The sequence below is a fragment of the Echiichthys vipera genome, assembly GCF_963691815.1.
Source record: "Echiichthys vipera genome assembly, chromosome: 6".
In the NCBI taxonomy this organism is placed as follows: domain Eukaryota; kingdom Metazoa; phylum Chordata; class Actinopteri; order Perciformes; family Trachinidae; genus Echiichthys; species Echiichthys vipera.
Genome location: NC_139831.1, coordinates 18,406,129 through 18,425,763, shown reverse-complemented (window position 1 = coordinate 18,425,763; position 19,635 = coordinate 18,406,129). Strand labels below are relative to the sequence as shown.

The following is a 19,635-nucleotide window of genomic DNA, read 5'->3' as shown; positions in this document are numbered from 1 at the left end:
TTAACCATAACAACCCGACTCAAGAGTATAAAAAACAACATTTAGTGGTATTTGTAGTTGACACTGACTCTATCGTTATGCTTTGGGGATAGCGATGACCTGGACAAATGAGAACATTCACAGGCCGACACTGACTCTATCAATAAACAATAAACACAAAAAATAAGATAAATTAAAATAGCTCAGTATTTAAAATTGTAAAATATGCTATGAAAATAGGATGTGTAATTTCAGAATAGGCCTATCTATGGACCTGTTTAAAGATGTAAACATGAACATTCCAAAACTGTCCTCGTTTATTTCCTGTTGCTGTGTGAATGACATCAGCTCACAGGAAGTTCAGAAGGACCAAGACTGTTGCCTAGCGATGGAATTTAGTTGAAAAGGTCTATAAAATGCAAGAAACAATACACAAGAATACACAATTAATATAAAACATATGATAACATACCATATATATTAAATAATGAAATAAAGAAAAGAAAATATAATTCTCACGTTTCGTAGAATAAAAATAAACACTTTTGTAAACATGTGAGGGTATTTATAGTTATGATTCTTTAAAATGCTTTATTCAAGGCAACTTATATGACAACATACATAATTAAGAGATCTAGTGTTTCTGTTATTTATTTATTTTTACATTGTTAACAAATCCCAGTAGCTAATAGACACAGAAATAAACCAGAACAACCCGACTCAAGAGAATAAAAAACAAAAAAACAACATTAAGTGGTATTTGTAGTTCTGACGCTGACCTCTAACGGACTACAACTCCCAGGCTGCAAGAGGGGACTTTGACGTCGATCGCACGAGCCTCGCACCGCAACAGCAGCAGCTGGTGCAGCCGAAGGACGGTTACTTTGTTACAGCGCAGCTACCGGAGGAGAAGCGACGGAGCGAAAACCTCTCGGAAAAGTGTAAACAGTTGGGGGGAAACGGCGCAACCAAACGCCTGTTGCCGTTAATTTGGCGGTGGCAGCCTGTTTTTATGAACTTACCATCGGATTTGAACGGTGTCTTTTCGCCGAAAAAAAGAGGTGTTTCTCTCAAAGTTGAGCCAAAGAGGAGTTGTGCGGTTCAGGATGTCGGGCTGAGACAAAGGGGTCTGGGGGGCATTCCTGTCGGAGCGGTGAGTGGCACATGTATTAACCTCCGAGAGGAAAAGTTCACCAGGTTTCTGCCGTGTTTAGGAGACGAGCTGTGTTCGTGTCGAGATGCGCTAGCTTCAGAGAGTGTGTTGCTTTTTGTTTGGATAAACGAGGCGAGTGTTTGTGAGCTGTTAACTTGAGGAGCCTCACTGTAGCCTCCCGTGTTTGGCCGCTGTCTCGTGGTGCAGACACGTTTTTGAACGATAAACCCAAGTGTGAGGTGTTGTTAAGTTATTTGTCGTCGGAAAGTGAACGACCGTGTGCTAAAATGACACCAGGGAAAGGCTGCTTTTGATTCATTTGCCCTACAGCAGCGTGGTCGAGCGGGCATTTAACTGAGCCATTTAAATTCCCGAGCAGAGAAAATGGCCTATATGCAGGGACACAGACTAGCATTGGGGGATTAGCAATGTGTTCAGAAACTTTATCAAAACCACTCTATTTCTCAACTAAATTACCACTTGCTTTTGTCGCCAGCACACAAACATCTAGCTAGTTGATTTAATCTTATAATCCGTCAGAATGAGTACATTTGTAGAATAACTTCCAGTGAAACTTCCCCTTCTCTTGTTTCAGTAGATGTCCAGTTTTATTCTCACCACTCCAACAAAGTGTCTGAACTTTTGTCTCATTTTGGACACGTGTGTATGTGTGTCTCAGCAGGTAAAACTTGATTCTTGAAGCCTCCTCTGGATGGGAAAGATGGAGAGGGAGTTGCAATGGTGGAAAGGACAGCTGGCTGCAGATATCCATCAGTCGCTCCGCATCAAGGTGAGTCTGTTGTTTTGTTGACAGTAAACCTGTTTTCATTGTGACTGCTGTAACTGACGTTCACACTGAAAAACAAAAACATCATACGGTCCGCCCTGGCTTATTCATCCTCCAATAACCTGAGAATAACATTGTGTTGTGGGATTGTATATTAGGCCCGATTAAAACAATAGACCAATATGTAAAGGTCAATTATTTGTCAATTAATCACTTATTTAACCAAAAATAATAATAATAATGGAACACTTTTAATAATAGATTCATCGTTTCAGCACATTTTTACCATAAATTCACTGCGTCAGTTTTCTCAAATGAGAATATTTTTTGTTTTGTTCTCTGTCCTAATTCATTAAATATGTTTGGGTTTTTTACCATTGGGCAGACAAAACAAGCCATGTGATGAAGTCAATTGTGATGGACATTTTCTACAGTTTGGTAGCATTTAAAAAACAAAAAACAAATGATTAATCAAGTCAGTAGATTTGTCAGTAATGAAAAAGATATTGGCAGCTAATGAATTGTTTGCTAGAAAATGGAGAGAAATTGTATTTTTCACTATTTTCTGACATTTTAGTGATTAAGTGATTAATTGAAAAACTTAACTAGCAAGTCTATCGATAATTTAAATGTTAATGTTTATTATATCCTACAAATACGACAGCCAGCAGGCCTGTGTTTGCAGCTTAGCATATGATGCGCCGCACACTGGATTGAAAGTTGGGAAGAAAATATAATTACATGGTCCTGTTTTCTATTTAAAAATGATCTAAATGAGATTACATGGAGGAGTTAGGGCTCATTAATTGAAAATGTCTTAATTAACCTCGAAGCGTGATCATATTTCTTCCCGTGTGTCACTTTAATGGAGACATCTGTCACTCGACTGGCATCTTCTGGCTGGCACTCTGCTGCCAGCTTCACGCTGAGGGGGTTGAATGCAGATCAGGTTTTCGATATCAGGGGCCTGAACAAACCAGGGATTGTATTTATGTGTAGCACGATGACCGCAGTTTATCAGATTGAGGATCAGATGTTTGTGAGCCATATGTGAATCATTCATTTAGACACAGTTTACTCATGCTGGACAGTGTCTGACTCAGAATGAGACCCCAATAGGACTGAAAATCCCTATTGCAGAGCTTGAATCTAAACAACACACCCACTTATTTCTCTTAGACTATAATGAGAGAGGGGTAGTCATTCTAATGTTAGGTTGGATTGCCTTATATCAGCATTTTGGTGAAAATCCCAAGCAGCAGGTTCACGGTAATGCAATGTTGTCATTGTAAGTGCTGCATGAATGGTGAATCGAGAAATGCTTGAGACTTTTAACAGATTAGAGTTGATTGCGTTATTTAAACACCTGTAGCAGGCAACATACTGTAGGTTATATATATATATATATGTATATATGTATATGTATGTATGGATCTGTTTTTTAACTTGCAGTATGTTTGTCAGACCAGTTAAGAGCAGCTTTTTTTTTTCAAGCTTCTTCTCACAATTAGGGCTGCTACTAATGATTATTTTTTATTATCAATTAATCTGACGATTATTTTCCCAATTGCTCGATTTACCATTGGGGTTCTGTGCACGATGCGTCAAGGTACTTGATCTATGAACAATCTTTTAATTTCCGATGAGTAAAGGTTTGAGTTTCATTGCTACGAGACAAGTTTACATTTATATATCACCATAACAGCAGAGTGTCATGGTGTTCCACTAGAGACTGCATTTATATTTTCGGACCCATGAATTTGAAATCTCTCGGACATTTGACAAGAAAAATGATCTAATATTTGCTGCGTTTTTCTCATTGTGTTTGCCTGTTGGTTGGACAAGAAAACTGTCCTGAAATAAATAATTTTCATTACATACTATTTTATCGACTAATCAATTTATAATTTGGTCTATAAAACAACAACAAAAAACAGTGAAAGTTTGACATCACGTTTTGTTTTGAAGAAAGAGATGCACAGTTCATTCTTTCAATGGAAAGATGTCAGAGTGAGGGCTGTCCATGGACAGGTGCCCTGATCAGTTAGGGGTTTGATGCCATGGCACCTCTGCAGCTACCCGTGCACACGCCATACTCTGCCATGAACTAAACTACCGCCTCCCCAACAGATAATCCAATACACTGTGTACAGTATATTATAGTGTAATACAGAGAAAACCTGAAATTTCAAATCAAGATAAAAAAGTTTGCCATTTTTGCTTGAAAACTTACATGATTAATCAATTATCAAAATAGTTGCTGATGGATTGATTGCAGCATTGCAAAAAAAAAACAAAAGGGGGTTACTTTGGATTTTATGGACTGAACAATAGTTTTTTTAAATAGTCAACAGGTTAATTGAACATTTAAAATAAAAATGTTCTTTTTTGCGATATTTAAATTGACCGGATGGCTTTTATCTTAATAAAAAATGCTCAAAAAGCTTTACACTTTTCCAAAATTTCTGATGACTGAATGCCTTCACACGTGGCTAAGCTGAAATCCCAGTTAAATGTGTAATGGAAAGGAATGGTGAAATGAGTATCAGAGCTGTGTGTAAAAAGGCCTTCACACAGCGTTCAGATTTCCTGCATGGCGCCTGCTCCCCCACAGTCTCATCCAGCCTTAATGACGTTTGCTGCAGTGGTAATGCCCTGATGTGGGAGATAGCTGTGGTGTGTAGCATGTGGCAAATTATCAGACATGCAAATCAGGCAGAGGCAGCTGTGGAATCCTTAATTATGGTGCGGGTCCCCCACAAAGGCACCTTCTCCACCCTGCACAGACCCCCCCGGAGCCCCTCAGACCCCAGCAGTCCTCCCACCCTTCACATCCACCCCCATTCTCCTGCTGCCCTTGTACCCCCAGACAGACAGACAGATGGACCAGAGGCAGAAGCTCAAGCAGTGGGAGGAGAGGAGAGTTTGAGGAGGATTGGGTGGTATGGGCGGTTGTGGCACCGGGGCTGTAGTGACTATATGTTGATTTGGGAGAGGGGGGTCTGTTTATTTGTCTAGATTTCATTGAAGTGTCAGTTTGAGCATCATTAATGTTTTTTTTAGCTCAGTAGCATGTGTTGGTTTGAATGATTTGAAATATGAAGCTTTAAACCAAGCCGACAACCAGGGATGTTCCTAAACAACAGTCCTGACATGATGTTTATCTGTATTTCTCCTCTCATGTAAAGACCCCCCCCCCACACACACACACACACACACACAGACACACACACTTTTTCCATTCAAGCAGATTACCAATCCTCAATCTCTTATTAAATCTAAATCAAAAGCCCTTGTTTTTACTTGGATTCACAGAAAGCAAAACACGTTTTTGAAAACATTTTTATATAAGCAGCTTAAATGCAGAGACAGTATGTGTTTTTTGAGTTTGTACAAATGCTACTAAATGTTTACTGTTTCTTACTCTGAGGGGGATTTTTCAAACTGCAGCCTTTTGCTCTCCCGTTTTCTGATTGTAAAGATACCCGATGCTGATTCAATGCTAATGCCCCCGAGTATCTTCCTTCTACTTTGAAACACATGCAGCTAATTGAACATGAATAGGAGATGTGCTAGGGGTGAAACCTAATCCTATCTACTACTCAACTTCTACTGGAGAAACCATGCTACCCCCTCAACCACAGCCCATTGCTCAGAGACCCCTGCAATGACCCAAATTAGTTCCTCTTCTCTGCAGTGACGGTGAATTAAATGAAATTGAAACGAGGCTGAAGCATTTTCAAGAATATCTGGTGGCAAATGACGTTTTAGTCTTTGAGTATTTTAGACACATCAGCTCTCCTGACAGCAGTTAAACCCAGTCAGCAGGAAACACGCATGGCTCACTATTATTATGCATATTCTTTACAACCCCCATGTTTTTCCACCGCTTCTTCCTGCCCACCCGGCTCCTCTCACTCCCCCTTCGTTTACATCCCCCTTTTACCTCTTCTCTTCTCCTTCTCCAGGAGCTGAAGCTACCGGTCTACCGAGCCCACTCTCCGCAGATTGGCATGCGGCGATACTTTGCAGACTTGTTGGCCATCCTGAGTAATCGCTACCAGCTATGTCCTACAGCACGACACCTAGCCGTCTACCTGCTGGACCTGTTCATGGATCACTATGATGTGGCCGTCAAGCAGCTCTATGTCATTGCCCTCTCCTGTCTGCTCCTAGCTAGTAAGTCCATTCCAGCCTTCCATTTCACCCCCTAAATCCATCTACATAGTTTTTTGCTCTGGAGTAACATTTATTTAAATACCAACTCTTAATCTTTCCTCTTAAGACTCAGATATGTGTTTTAATTGACGTTTTGAATGCTTTATTGCGTGGGATCTAAATGTAAATCTACTAGAGGTAACTGTACTAAGATAAGGGTTTTGGGTTTCATCTTAAAAATTGACTTGTAAATACAGAAGAACTATATTATAAATCTTCTGTACTAAAGAGAGACTGTGACTGTGGTTTATGTGCATCTGGGATGAGGTGAAACACTTCATGCAACAAAGCTAATTTAAGTTACGCTCAAGAGACCATGGTGTTTTTGTTTTTTTTCCTCCAGCTCCACTATTTAGATTGATCTGATAGCCTGTGTCGACAGTTTACTGTAGCTGCAATGTTGGTTTGAAAAAAAAAAAAGGAAAAGGACAAGGTTTCCATTGTGGCAGGCTGAGTGTGCCATTGTTTTAGGAGATAGTGTTGGGGGTTATGCTTGAGTCTGCAGAGCTTCTTGTATGTCTTTGATCCTGGTTGCCATAACATGTCTGGGGGTGCTGGATTTACTTAAGTTCTACTCAGTCAATTTGAGCTACAATCAATAAAGAGAATAGAATATCATTTCTATATTTTCTTTCTTGGCCAACAATTTATTGATCCTCCTAACAACTATTTTTGTGGCCAAAGCCTGATGTAGTTTATTCTTCTTCTGTGCCATGCAGCTCCGTTGTTGTCCAAAAACTCTGGAAAACATGTAAAGGCGGCTCTCCGTTTTACTCAGCGACATGTTCCATCATTGTGATGAACATGGATTTATTTTGCCACAAACACTGCCTTGCTGCCATAAATTTTGACTTGACCCCTTATGTATATTCATCCACGACTGAAAATAAACTCACCCTTTCCTCCTTTTTGGGTGAGGTTTGCTCCAATGGCCAGCTGTTTTAGGAAATTACTGAGCCTCTAAAAAATAGTGAAACTATGAATTTGTGACCAATCCTTTCAAGCTTTACATCTTCAGTAGTAGTTAATGTGATTGGAGCAAACAGGATAGGGAAGTTCTAAAGTACTGAAGGACTAAAGAAGTGGGATTTGTTACCATAAAATATTATAACCCCAGCCTTATCCTTTAAATTGCTGTCTGACTACTGAAGACATACTGATTAAATTATATAGCTAATAAGCTTTAAAACAACCAAGTAAAGGTTTGGATTTAAATTCCTAAATATCTCTTCTTCCCTACACTGATGACTGGTTGTTATTCTTTGCTTTTCTTGTCAGTGTTTCCGGAGAAGTGATAATAACTAGTATCCAACACGATTCTCTGCTGTGAAATATAACATTGTGTCTTTGTGTGTGTTGCGTGTAAAGCAGGTATGTTAATCATTTCCCCCTGCTGATGCATGGTGCAGGTTGTGAGGTAGATATTAGTGTCTCTGTGTCTGTCTTGTGATTAACAGACTGTGAGGTATTCTGTACGTTAATGCAGCCCTTGGCATCATGGGTAATTAGACTAATGATGCCGTCAAAGTGGGAGTCTGGAATATGGCCCACTCACTTGGGAGGGGTGTGTGTGTGTGTAGTTGTGCACAGGCCATCTTTGCAATCAGAGTAGTCTCTGTGGTGGGATACATTTGAATATGAGACTTGAAAGAGGTTTTATTTTAAAGCAATCTCATGAGAATCCAAGAATAGCTTTGAGAGTTTGCTTATGGAGTGATATAAATATTATCAAGCCAACCTGGACAGAGGTCTATTCTTTAATAGATTAATCTGGTTTTCTATTGAATCTTTTGATTGTGGCTCTCAGTTAGTCAGGCTCTCTTCTCTCCTGCCTCTGACTCCTCTAGGACTCTAGGGAGTCTCAGCCATGATTGATGAAGGCTTGAAAGGGTGTTTGATTCAAAGTTGTCTTGGGTTTTTATCTGTCCTGAGGTGCTTTGGAATCTGGCCTAGTTATTGAACGGCCTCCCCAGGTCCCACTGCCTGCCTTTGACAGGCACATACATGGACTTTCTTTAAATTTTTCTGGCTTGCGCACTTGGTTAATTAATCACTACTTCTTTTGTGCGTCTCAGCAGTCAATGCTTAATCCTGTTACTCTATTGTGTGTGTGTGTTTTGTGGGTGCTTGTGTGTGTGTGCATATTTGTTCATGGATGAGCTCCTCTTCATTTGCAGTAGTGAGATAATGGTCAGTTTTTCAGTGGTATTGACTGTCAGGAGCTCATGTAGAGACCTCACCTCCTTTCAGAGAATCCAATTACTCCAAGAAGCAAAACAATCCTGGGGAATTGAATGTGAACTTCCATTAAGGTTATTTGTGTATACACTGCACAATTCCGTTTGAAAAATCAGTTCACATCCCCAAACTAAAGTTTCTATTGTCTTAAATTCAATGAAGTCCTGCAGTGATCACATCTGTCTTCTTGGCAGATCTTGGTCCCTGAAGTCAGGGCTCTGCATACTGCAGCTATTTGTTATGGTAAATGACATCATTGACGTGTCTCTGCTGCCAGCTAGTATACGCTGTCACAGTATTTTACTCTCTGTTCATATATTATAAGTTTTTTGTTTGGCTCATTGGATGTTTGGTGTCTGCAGTAAGGTACTGTTGAAACTGTATTTAATATATTTTGATCAGTGAACCTGATGCAGTGAAGGGTCTCTTAACAACAAAAAAAGAGCAACATGGGGAAACGCATAAGCAGTTAAGTCATATTGACTACACAGTGCACTTAGATAGCCCCCGGAGCCCGGGGGTGGGGAGGAACTGTGTGCTGAGGGGCACCTGCCATATGCTCTCCGAGTCAGGCCTCAAACAAAAGCCTGTCAATGCAAGCAGGACAGGCAGCCAGACCCTTCTCAGAGAGGGGGAGGGGAGCCGAGGCGGAGGGGTGGAGGTTGTGTGTGCGGGCTTGCGTCTGATGTGTGTGTGTATGGTAGAAATTTGATGCAAGCTAACGTTGCTTAATAAGGAAACGGTCACCGTGGCAACCTTGTGATAATCCTAGGATTTTTTTTTTGTGGTCATCTAATTAAGATTCAGTTTAATCCATTAGAGAATTTCCCATTGATAGGACACTGCTTTACTGCCATATATTCATTTAACCGACCAGGCTCTGGTGGTGTCCTTTTACCTTTTGCTGCTGGCTCTGTTTCCTCTTCGTTCTCTCACCTTGTCAGGGACAGGCAGAGCGGGCCAGTCCTGGGACAGGGCGGCCAGTAAAAGCAGCCCAACATCCCTGGGGGGTTGGGAAACGAGTGGAGCGGTACTTCAAAGGCAGGTTGGCTGCTGATGTTAAACAGGGTAGAAAGGGAGGGAGAGGTGGTGGCCTGCAAAATGGGAAATGTTAGAACTGAACCACCCAGCAGGGTGCCCTGAAATGTAGATTAATAGGGAACGCATTCCCCCCTTTATCCCCCCCTCTCAGTGGTTTGACAATATTTCTGATTGAACCTTTGTCGTGTGGGGCTCTCGTAATTAAAGAAATTATGTAAAGATGTACTGATGGGTTTGAATAAGTTAATAATATTCATTACCATCAGATGCTACCAAAGCACCGTTTCACCTTTGTGTTCATATGGGCGCTCGTGTGCATGTATTCCACATATCCTACTACAAATGTTTGAATTAAGTCATATTTCGTGTTTTGTTGGGTAATGCCTGAGGCTCTGTTTGCCCGCACACCCTCCTTATGTCAGTCCTCATCATCACCCATACGGCAAGGCGCCTTACACCCCCACTACATGGATACCCCCAAAGCACACCACACATACTCACACGCACATAAATACACAGGGCTGGGTTTCTAAGATTCGCCTTGGACATCCAGTCATTAGCATCAGGGGTCAAGGGTCAGCCCCGGGCCCACATTGTGAGAGCTGCCGGGGCTAGGGGTGGCAACACAGAGATTCAGTGATGGAGCTTTGACCAATTTCACACTCTCAATGAAAGATGAACCAGCAAATAAAAGGAGTTTAAACAGCAGAGGAAATTCCTCCATGGCTGTCAAGCCGAGAAGAAAAAGAAGTAGTGAATGAGGAAATAAATTAAGATTACCGTCACTTAAATCTTTATTAGCAAAATAGTATCAACATTAAATGGTAAAAGTAAATGTTTGTTCAAAAAACAGTTTGAAAAATACATTCACATATTGAATTTCTTAAATGTTGGATTCATTTGTAGCTCATCTACAATATTTTATGTTTTGAGTCTTGCATGATGTTTATTTCTCCCATTTTTTTTTAGTAGTTCTAGTTTCATTAGGAAGATTTTTTTCAATGATAACCAGTCACTGGCACCTCTGTTGGGAGGTGTTATGACAAACTGTGTGAAAGCACACAATTGATTGTGGTCGTCTTACATGTCTTTTAGAGGAACTGAAATACTTTAAGGACTGATCAAAATTTATTAGACTTACATTATGTCTGCAAAACGAAGAGCAACAGAAACCTTTTGTCCTTTGTCTCTGGGTGAGAATGCAGCTCTCAGGTTTCCTAACAGCCTTGATCACTCTAAACCCCTCCACACCCCCACCTCTTCCACAAACGGCACACCTGGGAGGAGGTCTTGCATCCTGGCCTTACCTCTCCCTGACCCCTGCCCTCCAACTTCTCCCTGTTTGCTCTTCTCATCATCATCATGTGCCTTCAGGAAGGATATGTGTCCTGTATTTCCAGTACATAGAAAGGTAGCTGGTGTAGATAAAAAGGAAGGCTGTTTTTTTCGTCTTCACCATTGCCTCTACCCGGCTTGCTGACTTAAGAAAGGATCATTTAGCTGCCTACATTCCAGGTAGGCTGAACTCACAGGAGAGGAATGCACAGACTCTCTCATGCCCCCTTCACACTGACAACAGTGAAACACTACAAGGTGCTGCACTGGTGTTGTTGGTACAAAGTACTGTCTCAGTGAGAAGATGACATACAATCACAAAATGTAATGGCTTACCAGACACTGATGAAGGGTCTATATTAGCTTGAGATGGGATTTTACAGCTTGTTTGGCAAACAGTAAAATAGCACAACGTATTGAAATTGAATTGTGCGCTATACTGTTTTTGATTGACTAGTGCAGTTTGTTAGTGGATTGGGCGGGAAACTGAATCTATGTACTTTTTTTTTTAAGTGAAGAAATTTTGCTGAGACATTAAGTATTAATCTATCAAGAATTATATATCAGATACAACTCAGCAACCAGGCAAAGATTACGTATTCTTTGCTAAATTTTGTATGAAGGGGGGTGGGGGGTGTATAAGAGTTGAGCATATTATGGTATTAATTTATGATGCCCAGTCCCATTCCCGCCGTTATGTCTCATAAGTTGTTGCAACCATTTTTGTGTTGACACCATTTGTTATGGAGATTTGGTGCTAAATTTAAGTATTTTTTTACCACTTGAGAATTGATAGAAAATGGTCAAATATCCCCCAAAATACCACATCAAGGAACTTAGACCTTGAAGGACACCACAGAAAATTTCTTGATGTGAACACTTCTGACTGTGTTATCCTAGAGGTAACAACATGTCATTTTAGACAAGTTACACTACAATGAAATGGCTATTGTGGGACTAACATAGATAAAAATTTGTCTCATTTAATCCACAAAAGTCTCAGCTGCAATTAAAAGACTGTTACGGGATCCCAGTATGCAGACATATATTCAAATACACTATTTAAGTACAGACAAAAATAGAAACATAAAAAACCCATTTGTGATACATGAGGAAAAACTGCATGATTTTTGCCCCAAACTGTCTGGGATTATCATACAGTGGGCATGTCTGTAAAAGGAAGACAAGTGGTTTAGCAAACGATTGAGCAAATAAAATAATTCACACTTCAATGCATAATGTATATAATAGTCGCAGCTTCAATTAGCACTTTTATCTAATGTTGGGTTGTGCTGCAGATAAAGTGGAACCAGAAGCAACTTTTTTGCCCTTCTGCCCTGTGTTTCTTTGCTGGAGCACTTTGTGGCTGCACCCCTGCTGTGCCAACTCATTGAAATGAATGAGACCACTGTTTTGTCATTCAGGCGGTGATACACATAGGAGTCTATTCTTTTTAGAGTAAGTCGAACTGGTTTGTGGCTCTTATCATACTGTACTTATGTCGGTCCCTCTGAAGTTGCTTTGTTTTTTGTATTCAAAGCTTTTTGGCATCCCGTGTCTCTCATGTGCCCGGTCACCCATAGCAGTAAACCAGAGGAGTAATCACAGAGCACTATGAGGAGATTGACTTGCACTGTGTCTTTCTTAAGATCAAAGAGGCTCGAGTTGTGTGACGACTGGGGGCATTGATGGCTTTTTATGGCAGCGTCTGTGTGGACATAGCAGTCTAGCAGCAGACAGCCCCGATCCAGAGGATATGAGGGTGAGAGAATGGGGCAAGTGTGGACTGGGCTGTGGAACGAGCCCCGGTGGGTGTAATCAGCCCTGTTTCACAGTGCTTCCTGTTCTGGTGGAGAGATCCCATTATTGCCTCTCTGCTAATTACCCCTCTGGCCCCACACCCCTCCCCTCATGCTCTCTCAACATTCCCTCTCTCTTCCTCTCTCCTGCCCTGCTTAATGGTGGGACGCAACATCAGCGGTAAAAATCGCACTCGGTAGGAAGACACTCACTGAGACGTGGGCATAAAGAGGTAAATGAGGCAATGAAAGACACTGCAGACATTTGTATCTTGGAGTATCCACTTAACTACAGCTCAGAAAAGCCAGTAAAGCCCCTATTTTAAAAAAAAATTTGGTTGACATGCTTTCAGATTAGAGGAGGCTTTTAGTAAATCTTAACTGGATCCATATTTAACAAAGCTGATGCTTAAATTAAAGTCGTCCCCTGCTCTAAATGTGTGTCTTTTTGTATCCCCTAAAATGTCTGAACATGACTATAGTGACTAGTATCATCATAGTACAAAATATTAGTCATAGCATAGTAGCTTTTACATACTTTAAAATGTGTCTGGAGTGGGACTTCAACTAGAAAGGCACTCGAAGAGCCCAGACCTCTGCCAAGGTCACGTCCTATTTTGCAATGTTAATGATGGTGATAAGTAATTTGTGTATCTGCCATGCGACTCAGATCTGCTGGGTTCTTCCTTGGCCCATGCTACACCCTTCCACCGAGTTACATGAAAGTTTCATGAAAATCAAGCTACTTGTTTTGACTTAATCCTACTGACAAACAAATATTATTAGCATTTCTAAACAGTTAATAAATTAAGTAGTTTTGTTTAATTTTGTTTACAAACGTATGGTCGCTAAATGCTAGTGTTATCTGTACATTATTATTGTTCTCAAATATTGATATTAGCCTCAAAAATCCATTAACGTCCACTCAGAGCTGAGTATGGCTAAGGCACATGCTTTAGAGGAAGACCTGTATCAGAGTAACCTGACACCCCCCCGCCCTCATTCTTTAAGCCTGGGCAGAGGAGGCCTGCTGGACCCTTGGATTAAAGACAGAGTCACCCCTCTTCATTGGTCACACAAGCCCCTGAGGCCTCGGGGCTGTTGCCATGGAAAGGAGGATATCTTGGGATGGGGAGGGGGCTCACTAAAATGGCACTGCAGTAATGTCTTAGAGGATATGGAGTGAGTGAGAGGCACAGAAACATTAGGGATCAAGCTTTTTTTCATAGAAAGTATAAGGCTTGTATAATCCACAGTAAACGTCCCACCCTCTGGGCGCACTCACACTGTCTATATAAGCCTATAGCGATGTTTCCCTGATAGCGCAATAGCTTAGCTTTCTAGCCAGATGTTCAGTAATTGTCAGCTTAATTGCTAATGCTTAGCAGGCACTTGTTGTTTTGTGAATGCTGGACGAGGCTCTTAAGTGCTGACCATAAACCGACTCTGTGAGGCTGCAGGTAATGATGATTGTAATACTGAAAGAAAGCCAAGAGTTATGATCACCCCAAATCAAGATTACTGGTTTTAACTTTGTCTCTGAACAAGATGCCATTTTCTCATTTCCCTTGCTCATTTGTAGCTAGCTAGTTCATCACCCTTATTTTGGGGGATTATTTTGATGAAGATACAATGACCCTTGAAAGAGATTTAGTTCTTCAAGTAGTGGACTTCACTTGTCAATTGTGTTAATTGCCATAATTGTGACCTCTGTGACATGATTTCCATAAAGGTAACTTTAAAAATAAATTACGGGCAACAGATATTACTGCCTAATTAGTTGGGGTTTTTTTTGAAGGAAAATAATCCATCAATTGTCTATTGTGTATAAAATTTAAAATATTGAAAAACACCTGACACAGTTTCAAGACAGCTGGAATGTGTGCCATTATTTTAGCTCTGCAAAAAATACATTGACAGTTTGAGGTGATAAGAGAAGACTACCGATACCTAGGTAGTCTTCTCTTATCACCTCAAACTGTCAATTGTATATATTCATTGCATTAAACACTAAACACTGTTGAGTGACCTCACTGCATCTCTTCTTTACTCTTCAGGTAAATTTGAGGAGAAGGAGGACCGGGTTCCCAAACTAGAGCAGCTGAACTCTCTGGGATTTATGTGCAGCCTGAATCTGGTTCTCAACAAGAAGGATCTGATCAAAATGGAGCTTCTGCTGCTCGAAACCTTTGGCTGGAATCTCTGCATGCCCACACCCGCCCACTTTATTGACTACTACCTCCACGCCTCGGTGCAAGAAGGCGACCTGTACAATGGATGGCCTCTCTCCTCCCTCTCCAAGACCAAGGCTTTCATGGACAAATACACTCACTACTTTCTGGAGGTCTCACTGCAAGGTGGGTTGAACATCCAGGGGTGATGGACATGAATTAATAAGCTTGTGTTGTACGTTTGATCAAATAATTCACGAAACTTTTGTGTCTGTGTTCTTGTAGACCACGCTTTTCTGAGTTTCCGACCATCACAGGTTGCTGCCGCGTGTGTGGCAGCATCTCGCATTTGCCTTCAGATTTCCCCAAGCTGGACGACTGCTTTGCATCTACTAACAGGCTACACCTGGGACCACCTCACCCAGTGCATTGAGCTCATGCTGCTGTAAGACACACACACACACACACACACACACACACACACACACACACACACACACACACACACACACACACACACACACACACACACACACACACACACACACACACACACACACACACACACACACACACACACACACACACACACACACACACACACACACACACACACACACACACACACACACACACACACACGTAATGAAAAAGATCTAACAAAAAGCCAGGCTGGCAGACAAGCCTCTTGAAGTGTAGTGGGAAACTCAAGGTGACATTTAGACCTGTATTTCTCTACATTTTGAGTTGCCATGGTTTTTGGATTAAAAGCTGCTCGTTGCTTCAATGAGTAGAGGCTTATAATGTTGTTTGTATCATCTAAAAGCCTGTCAATTTTATAATCCTAGCTGATAGCAAGTGTTATGATATAGTGTAATTTATCAACCATTTCTGTGTAAATCAGTGTAAGTGTAATTGTTTGCACATGTTCACACTAATTGTGGTTGAATGAAAAGGGTCGGTACAGACCTCTGCCCTGAGCATCTATTTTTTTTATAAATAGATCTGTTACTCAGGTTTGCACACACGTTGTTCTCTCCCTGCAAAGCAAGAATGGTTTTAGTTCCAATTGATTTGCCTACATATTTGTTGATTAATCTCTCTAAAAAAATGTTTACCTTTCCTTTCCACAGTGCTCATGACAATGACGTTAAGGAGGCCAACAAGACCAAATCCACTCCTCCTCACCGGCCCTCCTCTCTGCAGCCTCAGCCCCAGACCTCTCACCTCTCTCCAGTGTCAACCATCCAGAGACCAGCCTCTTCCTCCTCCTCCACTTCCTCCACACCACAGCTGCTCTTTCAGCCGGACGCATTCCCACACCTTTCACAGCATTCCCCGTCCCTGTCCCAGCTGCAGGCGCTAGCTGACTCCCAGGCTTTGGGGTCTGTGGTGAACATGTCTCAGGACTTCCTTCAGAGCCACAGGATGGGTCTCCTAGCTGGGGCTCCTACCATGACTCCTGGGGGTGGTTTCCCCTCATACCCAAGCCTGACCTCTGGTCTCCAGCCAGTGTCCCGCGCTCTGCCGCTCCAGGGCCCCATTTCTGTGCAGATGGCCCTCGCTGGAGAGCCACGCCACTGTCTAAGTATGGCCTACAGCGGGGGCTACCTGGGGACTCATCACACTTTCGCAGCAGGCTGCTTCGACAGGTGACGCCAGGAGACGGAGAGAGAACACAAACCCCTGCGGGAGTGCACTGCTATGCTTCCATTCCAATTCCCTACCCCGAAATATCCTTTTCCAGACCTCCTCTCTCTCTCCGTCAGCTCCGCAACACCTCCAGCTCATCCGACTCCCCCGTCCCTCACACAGAGACGCCTCAAACGCAAGCAGAGGTCCAAAGGCAAGACAGACCCGGTGGAAGTCATCACACTGACGTGACAAATGCTCTACCACCCTGAAATACTGAGGCATTTTAAAAATGTTATTTCCATATTCTGAATTTTCTTTTTTTTATATAAATCTGTTTTAATATGAGACTGTCTTCACTGTGAATGAGATGAAAGCAGCAGTGTGATCTAACAACCACCTCATTCAGTGCCTGTTCTCAGTTGTTTGATAGCTGAGCCAATTTTAGAAATGCACAGAACACAAATAATCTGTGTTAAGGGTTTCTGGCTGCTTGACATGAAATTTTTAATCCCAAAAATTTAACAAATTTAGAGAGGAACAAAAATGGCTAGTGTTTTTTTCTTGAGCCACAATATATGAGAGATAGAAGAAAAAATAGAGGCTTGTCGCTGCAAACATTGATCCAACTCCTGTAGTCTCTGTTGGAGCTAAAGGGCCCCTCTTTAGGAATTCCTCACTGCATAAGCCCTCGGAGGGGACGAAGAATTCTTTGTTTTGAGCTCAGCAGGTGAAGTCCACAGCAGGAACATGCCTGCAGTGTTTCGTTTTTGCCCCCCTCTCTCTGTCCTCGTCATCTCTTCCCCTCCATCTCCAAAGTCGAGCCTTGTGGCGGAGCTGTCACACGGGTGAAAATCTGTCCCTCTGGCAGCTGCAGGCTTCGTCATACTAAAGTTTTAAATTTAGTGTCTCCGGCACCACTCAAAGAATTTAACACAAACTGATGTGACTGGACCAGTATGGTGAAGGAGACGTGGACGATGTTAGTGTATTGTAAATATGAATTGCTGCTGCCTTCTTTATGAACTTTTGGTTCTGTGTCTGTGTGTTACTGACTCCAATGTTTACATGAACCACTAAGTATCAGGGACTTGAACAAGATTACTTGAATATGATGCCATTGAAACATGCCATAGCTTTTATTTATGATGACTCATTTCTTCCTATCTACTTAATTTTTGTTTGATATAGTGTAGCGTTTTATACCAACTTAGAAACACACCATTTATTAATTATAGTTTTCTTTGTACCTGCTAATATACATATAACTGTTTATTCAGGCTCAGGTTTCAAGGCTGAAACTGGCAGCCTTCCCATTATTTTGTTCTATTATGCTTTAAAGTCCCCTTCTTCATCTCCGGACCATACTCTACTGACAGTTCAGTAACTGAATGCCAGAAACAGTCTGTTTGAGTCATAGTGGAACAACCTCATGGTCACTAGTTTCACACAACATCTGTGGGCAGTCGACGGTAATTGCTTCCCTCATTTGTAAAGCTGCGATCCCCAATCTTCCACTTCCTGTTAAAGTATAAACACATCCAGATACCCTGTTGGTCACAAGGGTTGCCCTCTGGTTACCATGGTGATAACTTAAATCACCATGTACCCTAAGTTCTGGGATGTTGTTGACTGAATTGTGACTGAATGAGGGATGAAACAAATTATTTTAATTGTAGATTAATAGCCATGTCCAAAAAAAAGACAAATGAATTAATTCAAATGGCTTGTTTTATTTGACCAAGGGCTTTAAAAGACAAAACTATTCAGTTCACTATCACATAATATGTAGAAAAGCATCAAATTCTCACATTTGAAAAGCTGAAACCAGGGTTTTTGCTTGACAAACGATTGCTTTTTGGGTCTATTGATCAATCAGTTAATCCACTAATCCCTGCAGCTCTACTGTGGATCCAAACTTCTGGGATGATTTTGACTGAATTCAAAGCGTTTTGCTGTGGACATTGGACATCTTACCTGCCGTGCCTTGTCCTCAGCAGTTGCCATCATTGAACCTTAAATTCATAGTCAGACATGCATTTCTCACTACATGAACTCTTCTCAGACCGTTCTAATCATCAATCATCAAACCTTTTACAGTTAGTTCATTTGTTTTGCCAGTGCTATGAACTAAGATACTATGCCTATGTTTTATCTTTTCATGTACAGTTTTGTTATAATTTTTACATTCCTTTTCAGTGTACTTTAGTTAGATTCTCCTGATGAATGCCTTTGCAGGTTGTTTTTTGTTTTTGAAGTTCAACTTGCTCTTCTCCTCATAATTCATGAGCAACTTCTCACTGAGGTGTTAAAGGTGCAATATATTGTTTTTCTGTTTAACCACAGCCATCACTGTCTTGTGTACACCACTGGTTCATCTTTTGTAACTTATTTTTGATAATTGTGTGATTTGACTGGCTGTAGCTCGATCCCTCGTGGACAGTTGGCTCTGAACACAATGAATATGTTGCATATTGCAGCCACCTCCTTGAAGTAATCGATATTACTGAATGCTTTTGTCTTTTAGCTATAGGTGCATTTTTCCCTCCTGTGAAAGGTGCTGATATCACTCACACCAAACAGCAAACTTGTCTAATGTGATAGTAATGACACCACAAACACCACAAACTTCCAATTTATATTTTTGTATTATTTTGTACCAATTTGTAGTCTTGGTTTATGTGACACCAAATGATAGAAATCGTTTATCATAATGTGCCACTGAAAAATAAACACCAGTGAACTGAGTTTCTGAGGGGTGTGTTTCTTCTGAGGAAGCATGAGTGAAGTGCCTGCAGCTTTTAGGGAAATTACGGTTTCCATTGCTGTGCTCCAATTGGTTCAGAGGAAAGACAATGCAGCAGCTCTAGAAATAAGCCCTGCAGGCTTTACACACAATCCTCCAGCTGTGACCGCATGCTGTCAATGCAACACATCACTCATTTTAACAGTGTAGCACTAAACCACACTAAAGGCCCAACTAAGTAACTAAGTACATTTACTCAAGCGTTTTTACAATAATTTGAGTATTTCCATTTTATTCTCCTTTATACTTCTTCTCTGCTGATTGAATTTAACATACAAAACAGTTTATAAACGTAATACATTTCTCCAGATTAAATGGAAGACTTGCCTTCACCAGCTACAAATAAGATGTTTCTTACAGATGACTGCCGGAATAAACATGGGCCATTCTGCTTAAAGGTCTCATATTATAAAAAGTGAGATTTCCATTGTCTTTTTGGCAGTTTTTCAAGCCTTTTATTGGATAGGACAGACAGC

At 41.2% G+C, this 19,635-nt stretch overlaps 1 protein-coding gene across 2 annotated transcripts; it reads left to right on the top strand.

Annotated features, from left to right (window-relative positions):
- Positions 1–901: 901 nt before the first annotated feature.
- Positions 902–18,994, top strand: ccnjl (cyclin J-like). Of its 2 annotated transcripts, none has more exons than XM_083915055.1 (6): positions 902–1,132; positions 1,815–1,922; positions 5,888–6,098; positions 14,608–14,907; positions 15,007–15,166; positions 15,855–18,994. In XM_083915055.1, exons 2-6 carry the CDS (start codon positions 1,845–1,847, stop codon positions 16,375–16,377), a joined length of 1,272 nt encoding a protein of 423 aa, XP_083771181.1. In that variant the 5' UTR covers positions 902–1,132; positions 1,815–1,844; the 3' UTR covers positions 16,378–18,994. The 2 variants fall into 2 exon arrangements, with proteins under 2 accessions (XP_083771181.1, XP_083771180.1); XM_083915054.1 differs by having other exon boundaries at positions 1,812–1,922.
- Positions 18,995–19,635: the final 641 nt, after the last annotated feature.